General features: G+C 38.9%; 1 protein-coding gene across 2 annotated transcripts; it reads left to right on the forward strand.

The window, feature by feature from the left end:
• Positions 1 to 1,589: 1,589 nt before the first annotated feature.
• LOC110378620 (uncharacterized) lies at positions 1,590 to 12,776 on the forward strand. Of its 2 annotated transcripts, none has more exons than XM_064036943.1 (2): positions 1,590 to 1,980; positions 11,914 to 12,776. In XM_064036943.1, the coding sequence occupies exons 1-2, from the start codon at positions 1,634 to 1,636 to the stop codon at positions 12,677 to 12,679; spliced, it is 1,113 nt and encodes a 370-aa protein (XP_063893013.1). In that variant the 5' UTR covers positions 1,590 to 1,633; the 3' UTR covers positions 12,680 to 12,776. The 2 variants fall into 2 exon arrangements, with proteins under 2 accessions (XP_063893013.1, XP_063893018.1); XM_064036948.1 differs by lacking the exon at positions 11,914 to 12,776 and adding an exon at positions 9,868 to 11,087.
• Positions 12,777 to 13,363: the final 587 nt, after the last annotated feature.

A 13,363-nucleotide genomic window follows, 5' to 3' on the forward strand; every position in this document is an offset into this window, starting at 1 on the left:
AACCGAAGCGTTCGGCCACACGCGCCCTGACCACTAAGCCTGGGCCACCCTGGGCCTAAGCCCTAAATATATGTCTAGGCACGGGATGAGGACAAAGTCGCGGGCAAAACCAAGCGAGAAAAAAAAATACCGCTGTCAGTGTAACCAAATGTGACAGTAAATAAGCTTATTGCCTTTCACTACTCTGCATTTAAGAGATATTTATTCAAAGAGAAGTGCACTTACCGAATGTTCGTCATTTATTTGTTGAAAATTCTGTTTACCGATATCTGGTTGTAACTCAATTTATTAATTCAACGCGTATTTTGTTGGAAAAGTAATAAATAATGTAATTTATCTGATTATTTATTTATCAGATTAAGGATTCGGCATTTCGACTGATTTCGAATAAATAATGAGGTGTGGCTATTAAAAAGCTTTATTTCAAACAAAATAGTATTCTATATTATACAATGATTTATGTTTAATTTGTTTTCTTTCTAAGAGTTTTCTTATACTTAAGTATTTCGTAACTGTTAACTTAAAAATTAGACATCAGAGGGGAATTTGTGAAAATTGGTAAAATTCATACAAAAAAACGGAAACATTATATCGACATCTGTAGACTGAACACGATATATGGGTATTTGAAGCGATGATAAATAGATGTGATTAATCATTTCGGTTTAGGCTAGTTGCATACTGGGTAAAGGCACATTTGATTGATTTGTCAATCCGTTTGTTTTGACTGCACGGTAAGTTCGATGAATTTGACACAAAACAAAACACTAGACTTTAAGACCAAGCTTGTTCTATATAATTCATAAGATGCTTAGCTTAAGGTGAACTGAATTGATGTCATCATCTCCTGAGCCTTATCGCAACTATGTACCTATGTTGGGGACGGCTTCCAGTCTAACCGAATCCAGCTGAGCACCAGTGTTTTCCACGCATTGACTGTCTGTCTGACCTACTTTACCCGGTTACGTAGACAATCCTATCCTCAGTTACACTACATGTCAGACTTTTTAGCTCCTGAAGATATTATAACTACCAAAGATTTCCAAATGACAGTCGGAATACCATTTTTCTTTCCCACTCGTCTTCCTAATCCATAAATCAATATAACACTCTTGCTCCTTCCACTCTATAGCTTATCACAGACTTTAAATCGGTAAATGATGACAATTAAAACTGCTTCAACTGCAGTATAATAACTGTCTTTTATCTGATATCTCTTAGATATGGTTGGTCTTCCTGATAACTTTATAATACCTCTTTATTGCCTCGATGTAACTCAAGCACGTGATACGAAAACCACCCTTGTTTTTATCTCACTTGTCAAACTTCCAAGTAAGGTATTAAGTTAACTTCCGAACTTTGTTACAACTTGGGTTAAGGTTAAGCTAAGATTATAAATTTTATGATTCCAAGTGACTTTAGACTTTAGATTACTCTCATTTCGGAAACTTGTTATGGGTCGAATTTTTAATATTTTTGGTATCGCGAAATATTTAATATGTTCTTCATTTTATACCTTTAAGCACATTAACATAACTGGCAGCTTGAATTTACGTCACATCAGACATTTTATCCGTGACAAGGTCAAATCTTTCAACGTCAGCCATACATAAACATTTCTATACGATCAACAATGCCTTTTACGAAACCTGTAGTTGTTATCGACAACGGCAGTTACAATATCAAAGCTGGGTTTGCCTGCGACAACCATCCTGTCTCCATCTTCAGGACTGCTGTTGGTAGGCCGAAGTTTTTGAAGGGGACCTATGGAAGGACCCCATATGAAGTGTATGTTGGTGAAGATGCTGTGGCAAGGGTTGATGAGCTGGACTTGAATTATCCTGTAGTGAAGGGGAGGATTACTCATTGGGATGACATGGAGAGGGTGTGGCATCATATTTACTATCGAGAGCTGAAGGCAGCTCCGGAGGATAGGGCGGTGCTTCTGTCTTGTGCTCCGGCTACTACCATGAAAGATAAGTAAGTAGATCTACTTTCTTTGCAATATTAGCCCTTTGGCGATATGTGTTGAAGGGAAAGGACAATGCCAGGGTCTGGGCTCATAGTTTGCCCAGCAATGGGAGTAGTTCCAGGGGGTTCCTTAGTGCACTCTGAACACGTAGTGCAAATATTTTTGAAATCGCCCCCTGGGGTCCCGAGGAAAACCGGTTCAAATATTCTCCATGAAGAGTCACTTTACAAGGCCTGAGCCATTTGCCCAGAAGTGGGAGTGGTTGGAATAGGTTTTTTACTTCACTCTTAACACGAAATTAAAATATTTTTGAAATCGGTCCCAGGGGTCCCGAGAAAAACCGGTTCAAATGTTCTCCTTAGATAGTCACTTAACAAAGTCTTTGGCATTTGCCCAGTTGTGGGAGTGGTCAAAATAGGTTCTTTACTTCACTCTTAACATGAAATCCAAATATTTTTGAAATCGGTCCCTGGGGTCCGTAGAAAAACCGGTTCTAATATTCCACATGAACAGTCACTTTACAAAGCTTGAGCCATTTGCCCAGTAGTGGGAGTGATTGAAATAGGTCCTTACTTCACTCTTAACATGAAATTAAAATATTTTTTTAATCGGTCCCAGGGGTCCCGAGGAAAACCGGTTCAAATGTTCTTCTTAGATAGTCACTTAACAAAGTCTTTTGGCATTTGCCCAGTAGTGGAAGTGGTCAAAGTAGGTTCTTTACTTCACTCTTAACATGAAATTAAAATATTTTTGAAATCGGTCCCTGGGGTCCAGGTGAAAAACCGGTTCTAATATTCCACATGATCAGTCGCGTTATAAAGCCTGTGGTATTTGCCCAGTAGTGGGAGTGGTTGGAATAGATTCTCTAATTCACTCTTAAGAAGAAATCAAAATATTTTTGAAATCAGGGGTCCCGAGAAATTAATCTGATAAGACTTTTCTGAAGTCTTACTCATATGTATATTGTCAATCTCAGGCATCGTTCACACCAAACGTATTGTCGGCCGCTGACTGTGAGCGCGCGTTACGCAGTTTATTGCTTTTCCATATATATTGAAATTGTCGTTCACACCGAACCGACTATACGCTGTTACGTCGTCTGTTGTAGCTGACTCTCAGTAGCCGATTATTTTACTACGCGACTATGCACGGCGGACGCGGATTGGCTACGCGGACGCAGTTGCCGAATAGCGCCGCTCCGCCGCGTACGCACCGCCGCTCCGCCGCGTCCGCACCGCCGCGCAGTGATGCTACGAGCAACTTCAAATACTGAGCTCTTTTATGTGTAGAATAGTCGGCCGCTCAGCGTACGCATCTAGTGTGAACCTACACGAGCGTATTCTTTTGTTCACACATGTAGCGCATCGTACGCTATAGCCTATTGTCGGCTTGGTGAGTACGCGTACTGCAGATTGAGTCGACGTTCACACTGAGGCCGACTGTGAGTATACTCACAGTCAGCGGCGGACAATACGTTTGGTGTGAACAATCCCTCAATGCTCAGGATCTCGCTGTCAGGATCCAGTACCTACTGGAAAATGTTGGAATGGGTTATTTTTTTTTACTGTGATCTTCAAATAAATCCTAAAAGCGTTGGATTCTAATAAGTACTGACAATGATTTTCTGAAAAAAAAAAGGCAATTACCGCAATATTTTTGAATTTACGGTTTAAATCTATAAGGCGCCTGCGTCATGAGCTATCTTCTAGAAAAATCTTATCAAGACGAATAAAATAAGCTCGAACATGAGGTAGTTAGTAGATACCGTTGAGGAGTTCCCTCGTCTCTTTTTCGTCTCCATTGTCAGGTCAGATCTTAACCTTTACAGTTTTGTGGTGTCTGAGACACATACCCGAATGAGAAGCTTTTACTCGATATGTGTCTACAATTTTTGAGAGTCGCTCCCGATTATTTTAGAGATTCCATCACCAGACCCTGGGCCGGATGACAAAGGAACCATTGAGGAAGTAAGCCCTTTCAAACAATAAAATAATTGTTGAAATCGGTTGGTAAACGACGGAGTTATGCACGTACAAACCTAAAAAGAATACAAATGAATTAAGAACCTCCTCCATTTTTGGAAGTCGGTTAAAAAAAAGTTGTCGTAGGTATACAATACCTCGTATTTGTCAATGAATATAAATTGTTTGGGCGGTAAATAAAACCGACCTCAATAGGATTTAACGTTGTATTTTACAATAGTTACAAAAGAACAATTATATTTCGAAAATTAACTATGTTACGATGCGCTTCGTACGGAAAAAAAATGGCAGTGCTTCACCGGACCCCCGCTGGCTCGTCGCCCCCCCGTAGCGGCGTTCCGTTTCTCACGGGCTGCGTTCCGGCGTAGACATCCTCCGCCCCTTGAAAGACTAACTTTCAACAATTGGCAGCCGAACAATGTTGTGTATCGCTCGACGAATAGTGCCTCTGGCAGTGTAGATATCAACCACTCGACACACGTTGTCTGGTCCCATGTGTAGACGTGTAATACGACCAAGACGCCAGCGCTGTGGTGGTGCATTATCGTCCTTTATAATGACCATATCGTTAACTTTGGGGTCGACATTAGGCGTCTTCCATTTTGTTCTTATTTGTAAGTCTGCTAAAAACTCCTTACGCCATCGCTCCCAAAACTCTCCTCGAGTTTTCTGGATCAAATGATACTTCGACCGGCTGTCGTCCGCAGGATGCGAAGGTAGCGACATCATTGGTCGCCCAATAAGGAAGTGCCCGGGGGTAAGGGGAGTTAGGTCGAAGGGATCAGAAGAGATAGGAGAAAGAGGTCGGGAATTTAATATGGCTTCTATCTGTGAAAATAGCGTGGTCAATTCTTCAAAAGTAAAAGATTGATTACCAGCGATCCTAATTAGATGGTATTTTGCAGCCTTAACGCCCGCCTCCCATATACCTCCAAAATGAGGAGAATATGCTGGACTAAATACGAACTCTATACCTTCGCAGGTAGCAAATTCTGTGACAGATGCACGACTGGAGCGTAGAATATTACCAAGTTCATTATTTGCACCTACAAAGTTCGTACCGTTATCACAATATAATACCTTAGGTTTACCTCTACGCGAGACGAAACGACGCAAACACAATATGAAAGCATCTGTAGTAAGATCGCTCACCACTTCCAAGTGGACAGCTCTAGTGGTCAGGCATATAAATAAGCAAAGATAACATTTTGTTTTACGGTTACCTCTCCCCCTTTTACTTGAGATCATAAATGGGCCTGCAAAGTCAGTGCCAGTTGAATAAAAAGGAAAAGTTGCTTCAGTTCTTACTGCTGGTAAATCACCCATAATAGGTTGGACAGTCCTACCTCTGTAACGAGTACATATCACACAAGATTTTACAACCTTGCGCGCCAACTGCCTACCACCGATAGGCCAATAATTCTCACGTATCGAGGACAGCAGCAGCTGCGGACCTGCGTGAAATAGACGGTTATGTTCATGTTGCAACAACAAGAGTGTAAGATTATGCTTACCATCTAAAATAACAGGATGTTTTTTATTGTAATCGAATGAGGCATTCGCTAATCGACCGCCTACTCTTAACAAACCTTCCGCATCAATAAATGGATTTAATGGTAGTAATTTAGATTTTTTATTCAATTGCTGACCACCAGACAAAGTCTTTAAGTCTATCATAAAACATTCAATTTGACTTACTTTAATAAGTAAATTTAGTGACTTGTTAATTTCGTCAGTTTGTAAACAATCAATTATTCTATTATCTTTATTACGCAAGTTGCCTATAAATCTAAGAACATATGCATAAACTCGTTTTAATTTATTAAAATTCGAGAAATCTTTAAAATTTATAAAAGTATTTTCAGGCATTTGACAGGCGTTTACAAACGCCTTAAGCTCAGGTAATTCTACGGTAGTGTGCGGAGTTTGCGGCCAAGCATGAGAGCCTTCCTTCAAGAAGGGAGGTCCTTCCCACCACAAGGGCTCGGCAAGCAAGCGCTGAGGACTAACTCCCCTGGAGGCCAAATCAGCAGGAGAAAGAAAGACATGTGGGAAAAGGCGACGGTGCATTAAGGCTGCAAACTTAGGTTCCTAACATAAGTTAAGGCATATAAATGAAATTTACACTTGTGAAATATTCATATTTAGAAATTAAAGACTATTGACCAACCATTTTTTGCAAACACGACATCTAATTGTTTAATTTTATAAATGGCGGACGCGGACACGCTATTTACGATTTTCAGCCGAACTGGATACATTTTGGAATCGGGATAGAATGGACACGAGCACTTCCCTCGAGTTGGAGTTTTCCAGATGAGCGTTGAAGACTCCCTCAGCCAGCTCAGCTCAGCCTTGTCACGTTGACCGCCGACCGCGTGCTGCTTTGTTTCTCGAAGTCTCGAAGTTGCAATTTCTTTTTGATCCAAACGGTCGCCAAATGTTTGGGCGGTAAATAAAACCGACCTCAATAGGATTTAACGTTGTATTTTACAATAGTTACAAAAGAACAATTATATTTCGAAAATTAACTATGTTACGATGCGCTTCGTACGGAAAAAAAATGGCAGTGCTTCACCGGACCCCCGCTGGCTCGTCGCCCCCCCGTAGCGGCGTTCCGTTTCTCACGAGCTGCGTTCCGGCGTAGACATAAATCATTTCAATTAAGGTAATAAAAGTGGAATAGTTAAGAGTTCGTAAGCTTATTTTTATGTAACATTGAATAAGAGTCAAACCAGTTTTTCTCAGGACTCCCGGGATAGATTTCGAAATGCTTTGGTCTGGGACCTAATATAAGCCTATGGAACATAATACACTATGCAGTTACTGTGGGCAACACTTGAGCCCAACTTCCATACAAAGAATAGCATTGTCCTTTATATTCAACTAGCTGGTGCCCGCGACTTCGTCTGCGCAGGTTTAGTATTTCGAACAATATGTTTACAAATTGTAGCCTATGTGTTATTCTGATGTATAAGCTATATTATTGTAAAGTTTCATTAAAATCCATTCAGTAGTTTTTGCGTGAAAGAGTAACAAACATCCATACATACAAACTTTCGCGTTTATAATATTAGTAGGATAGTAAAAACATTACAGTGGGAAGACAATTTCTTCGGTATTAAGCCTTTTGGGTTTCACTCAATTTTTACTATTATTAGGCCGGGCTATTGCTTTAGTTTACCATTTAATTATAACGATAACCAGCTGTATAATTGCCGCCTATTTATCAATAGAAAGTGGTTCTGTTATTGTTAAAATTAAATGGTGTAATTCACCGTAACTATAGCACAGATTGTAGTTTAATAACGATGAAAAAAATGTACACACCAAATGGTGAAATTATGATATCGAACAATGGAAACCAATTATTCGTGTTCGAATATAATATTCGCGTTAATTTGATACGTCTGTAAATATCGGTTGACGCGGTCTCGTCCGTATTTATCCAGTGTCAGACAATATCGGACATTCAATGATTTACCTTTATTTTATGAGTAACTAGCCGCTTTCCGCGGCTTCCCCGAAACCACTTGACGTGTCCGAGTAAAAATGTATCACCTTTTTGCTGTTTATTTCAATAGTAGATTTTAATAATTTTCTGTTAAAAGTAAACTGAATACTTCACATATTATTTTTTGAGCTTTTTTTCACGAAAGGCATAAAATATGCTCCGATTGTTTGATTTTACATCTGTTTTAAAAATTCTTTTAAAAGTACCTTATTTGTTATTTTTTAAAGAATTGTTTCGCTTCAAAGTAAGTTATGCTTCAACGGAACATTTTACAACAAAAACGTGGTAATACATTGGTGGGTATTGAAAAGAGTTAATATCCATTCTTTGGCTTGAACGCGACACTATTGTGCTCTCTGAATGGAAGAAATATTCACGAACGAGCACAAAGCGTTTGAACCATGCGCCGCAAATTGTGAATAAAACTTAGGAAAAATATTATACTTCTTCAATTGGTTTTTAAGTCTAACCTGTGCCACTATTTTCATTTGTGTTATGTGGGAACTAATTAGCACACCCGGAGTAAATTACAGCCACTTCCTCGATAAATAAGCTACCTAAAACTGAAAGAGTTTTTTCAAATAGGCTCATCAGCTTGATGATATTATTATTGTATTAGTAGATATAGATTTCATTGAATTCATTAAATGAAGCATTATTGAAAGCTTTAGGATTCCTCGAAATATTTTCATATAAATCACCACTGTGGGACCTTTGACTCATTTGTAAGTAAACTATAAAAGGTTTTCTTAGAATTATAATATTTTGATATAATATCTTGTCTATCATGCGAATATTCTAAGAAACTGTCAATTCTTATAATTCTAGTAAATTAAATTAGCTTTCACTCACAAACAAAATATCTTAACTAGCTACTCCCCGTTATTCCACCCGCAGCTGAGGGAATTACCAACCGCAGCCGTATAAAAATGTCCGCTCCCAAACTATAGGCTATCTTTGTACCAAATTGCGTTTCAATCGGTTCAGTAGTTTTTGCATGGAAGCCAGAAAGACAGATAGAGACACTTTCACATTTACAATATTAAAGGACTAGAATTTTAATTACTAGGAAGCCAGAAGAATCGACTCCCCATCATCAAGTTTCCTATTGAACCGTATAATAGTCGTTCAGAAACCTATATACAGCCTCAACTCCTATTTCCTACATGTCTTTCATCGTTGTCGTGTTCATTATATTGTCAGTAAAGTAGGAAATTGTCTCTTTACATAACTATTGGTAGCCATCAGAATAATCCACGGAGGAAGGAAATATGGAGATGCACAACCAAGGTAGGTCAGGTCAGGTGTAGGTCAAGCTACGGTAGACGTGATCAGTTACTAGGACAAACGAGACGTTCACCAAAACCAATCTATCAATGATTGGTCTTGATTGGTTGAAGGTTTTATTTTGATAATAATGGACGGGTTCTAAAGAATGCGCATAAGGGAGGAGCTATAGTAACCCTGCTCGTCCCCCGAATACCGGTATTTTCTTAGGAGATTATGCGTTATGACATCTCTGCCAGTAATTTCGTTCTCCATGGAATAATCCATCAATTGTGTATGCAAGTATGGTGAAGCTTGAATGATGTCACACTTTGTTTAACTTTTTAGTAAAATTGCTTTGGAACTTCGTGTCGGAGATGAGTTTAGAATGCCGTAGTTAGGAAAGTTGTCAGGTTGGTCTAGTGGTTGCTAAGCGTGATTAGTGAGTTTTGGGGTGCCGTTCCCTGGATGGAATAAAATCTCCTTTGTCACAAAACTTGATGAAAATAATTACCCATTAAATTATTTTGTGTTACTGGATTGCGTATTTTAATTTTTATTTTGAAGCCAGTCACCGTATTTTTGTTGTAATTGTACTGCACTGTAACCGGGACTTTAATATCACATTTTTTGTTTGAGCATTCCAGCCATAAAGGCAACAGTATGTTTTAAAAATCTACATTTATAACATGGTTATGCTTTTGACATAACGACAGCGATGTTTTTTAAAAAAACATTAATTTTTTTATTACCTTTTTCTACTTTCGACATTTACCAGAAATGGCCAAAGGCTGTCCAGAGTAATATTATAACAATATTAATCATCGACAGACCATTACAGTATGAATTTTACTAAGAGCGTAAAACTTGATATTTCTCCCGCGTTGTTATTCAAAGAGAGCCATAATTCTTGTCGGTAATCAATCATAGTGATACTAAGCCCGGCTCGCCGATACCCGTAGCGGGTTCGACTCCCGGCCGGCCCGGACTTAACTACACAGGACGCTCCCGGAATACTAATGACATTGATGTTAGGAAGATGGATTACGAGCCCTGCAAGGGTGCAAACTTCAAATGTTTACCTTTATTTTTCTTTTTTGTGACCTACCAAGAACTCTGTGTGTTTTTTTCAGAATAAAATGCTGCGAAATTTTCTTCGACACTCTGAATGCGCCGGAGTTGTGCATCAAGCAACAAAGCGTGTTGGCAATCTTCGGGTCAGGTCACACCACGGGACTGTCGGTAGATCTGGGTCATGACATCACAGAGATCAACCCTATCTACGAAGGAGGCGCCGTGAACTACGCCAACATGCTCTCTAACATCGCCGGGGAAGAAGTTTCTGATTACATAAGAGAATCTTTCAGGAAGCGTCAGCTGGATTTAGGCAAAGACATGGAGAGCGTGATCAGTCATATAAGAAAAGAATGCTCTTACGTAACGGAGAATGTTTCCTGTACACGGCAAGATTATACGAAGAAGTATAAACTGCCTTGTGGGACTGAAATAGATGTCAGCGAAGAGGCCTTTATGGCTGGTGAGCTGTTCTTCCAGCCAGACTTGGTGCTGGACAGGAAACTAGAAGGGTTTTCTCTCCCCGATGCTATAATGACTGCAACATTGAAATGTGATAACGAAGTGCAAGATGAGTTGTACAATGCTGTTGTCATTCATGGAGGCATGGCTAACATTAGGGGTATGCATAAGCGGCTTACGACTGAACTTTCTACGAGATCTGGTAAACAGGTTAACGTTTTATATTCTTCGGAACCTTATGCAGTGCCGTGGCTTGGAGGAGCAGTGTTTGCAGGAATGGAAGGCTGCGGCAAGGTGTGGGTTCTTAAGAGAGAATTTGAGGAACAAGGGGAGAGAATTGTTAAAAACAGGTTTTGAAATTGTCGGAACACTTGAAGTATCTTATAGTAAGTCTGATAGCCTTATAATAATGTCTGTATGGTTTTATGGAGACTAGGATTGAACCCAGCTTCAACGGCTGCTTTTTGATGTTTTTGATTTAAAAGAATTGGATCATTTGTGAGTTATTTCACTTCAATGTGTTATAGATTTACAGCTTTTTGATATTTTAATTTTTAATGATCAATGATGTTTGGCATAATTGTATGAATATTAAACGTCAACATTTTCATGGAATATCAAAATTGTAAAACAAAATTAGATATTCCTTTAAATTAAAATGTACATCGAGCTAAGCTCAAAGTTTGGTCAATCCGTTTATACAGGCGTTTCATAGTTTGAAAGTTTTTATTTAGGTTACATCATTTTCATGTTTTATAACTTTTTTGATAAAATTCTTAATCTTTGTACACTAGTTTTTATATTCCATAACATAGTTATTTACTACCTAATTTTTAATGTACTTTAGACATAATTATATTATTTTAGAATTTTTAGATATAACAATTTTCTTGCTAATTCAACTTTATTTGATTTTTCACGTGTTGCCGTTTTGCTAATAATTATTAACATGCTGAGTAGATTTATATAATTTATTCTAAATAAATGTTATTTTAAAACGTCGTATTTTATTTCATAATCTAAATTAAAAGAGTATAGTTTACAAAAAAGATTAAAAATATAGGTACCTTACTTTTCCTACGAGTATTCCAAGTCACAACTTAGCAAGTTTGTCTTTAACTTCACCAAAAGGATTTACACAAACACGTTCCTTTTCACGCTCTTTAAAACCGTCTACATTTTACCGAAACATCAACAAAAAAAGTCGTGGTGGCCTAGTGGGTAAAGGACCAACCTCTCAAGTATGAGGGCGCGGGTTCGATCCCAGGTCAGGCAAACTTTTCTAAGTTTGTATGTACATACTTTCTAAGTATATCTTAGACACCATTGACTGTGTTTCGGATGGCACGTTAAACTGTAGGTCCCGGCTGTCATTGAACATCCTTGGCAGTCGTTACGGGTAGTCAGAAGCCAGTAAGTCTGACACCAGTCTAACCAAGGAGTATCGGGTTGCCCGGGTAACTGGGTTGAGGAGGTCAGATAGGCAGTCGCTTTTTGTAAAGCACTGGTACTCGGCTGAATCCGGTTAGACTGGAAGCCGACCCCAACATGATTGGGAAAAGGCTCGGAGAATGACATTTTACCGAAACATCTGAGACAGTTTACGTCACGTACAAAATACATTATTTCTTCCTTTATTCCAGGGTGAAATGCTGTGAGGTTTTCTACGAAGCTCTCAATGCGCCCGCGTTGTGCGTCAAACCTCAGAGCGTACTGGCTCTCTTCGGGTCAGGGTTCACAACAGGCATCTCTGTGGGCCTAGGCCACGACCTCACAGAAATCAACCCAGTTTACGCTGGAGGCTCAATCAGCTACGCTAATATGCTAACTAATATAGCTGGCAACGAAATCACCAACTTCATAAAACACTCGTTTAGAAGGCGAGGCATCAGACTTGGTAAGCAATTGGATGACGTACTCGAAGATGTTAAACGCAATTACGTATACGTCACTGAGAATTGTGCAGTCAAGAAACAAGATTATAAGAAGTCGTTTACGTTACCCGATGGGAAAGTCATTGATGTTAGTGACGAGGCTTTTATGGCAGGTGAGATGTACTTCCAACCAGAGCTGGTGCTCGGTAAGAAACTAACAGCAGATGTTATGCCCATCCAAGAGGCTGTAGTGACTTCGATATTGAAATGCGATTCGGAATTGCAGCCCGAAATGTACGATGCTATTGTCACGTACGGGGGTATGGGGACCATGCCGGGTCTGAATAAGCGGTTGGCTCGAGAACTCGAGGCTATTATAAATAGGCCTGTGAATGTTATTCCTACGTCTGAAGCTTATGCTGTGGCTTGGTTGGGGGGAGCGGTGTTTGCAGGAATGGCTGGCGCTAAGAGACTCTGGGTAACTAAGAAGCAGTTTGAAGACCAAGGAGAGAGAATTGTGAAGAACAGGTTCTGATTAAGTGTTACTAGGAAAGTGTTATGATATAGCATTTAGTTAGTAAACAGTTTAAGTAATTATTTATTTTATTTTATTTTATAAATAATGGTGACAAATTTTTGCCTAGGCCGCCAAAGGTATTCAAATACACAGATTTATCGACACAACTTAAAACAGGGATATTATTCAGCACAAATTCCCATACGTATCAAAAAATACTTTTGCCAGAACTTCCCAATAATATAATGGAAACAAAACAAATCATTTTCTTTCTCAACCTCATATTGTCACACAAAAAAATACTTTAATCCTCTGTCGTAAGGTTTACTATTGAGTGACCAAAGATATGATATTTTATAAATTCAGAAAATGGTTTCGGGCCAAGGTTAGGCAAGTGTCGGTTTATTTAATGATTACGAAAGAAGCCAGCTGTTTTATTAAAACGCTGTAAAGTCTGATGATAATTATATGGGGTAGTTTTAGGATGTATTGCACAACATGACACTTCTAGGAGAATCTTGAATTGTTTTTGCTAAAGTTAATGATTAAGCTTCTTCCTGACCTATTGACGTATTTTAAGGGCGTATTTTTCCAACTCACACTACGGACTAGCATGATGATAACATTGGTTATGATAACACACATCTATACTTATATAATAAAGAGAAAACATTTTTTTGTTTTACCCCAAAGGCTCCAAAA

This window comes from Helicoverpa armigera, chromosome 1, assembly GCF_030705265.1.
Source record: "Helicoverpa armigera isolate CAAS_96S chromosome 1, ASM3070526v1, whole genome shotgun sequence".
Lineage (NCBI taxonomy): Eukaryota > Metazoa > Arthropoda > Insecta > Lepidoptera > Noctuidae > Helicoverpa > Helicoverpa armigera.

Bases quoted from the DNA above. Each gene is read 5' to 3' on its own strand.
- LOC110378620 (XM_064036943.1), top strand. From the start codon at position 1,634: ATGCCTTTTACGAAACCTGTAGTTGTTATCGACAACGGCAGTTACAAT. The intron at 1,981-11,913 runs GTAAGTAGATCT...CCTTTATTCCAG, and splicing joins GCTACTACCATGAAAGATAA to GGTGAAATGCTGTGAGGTTT.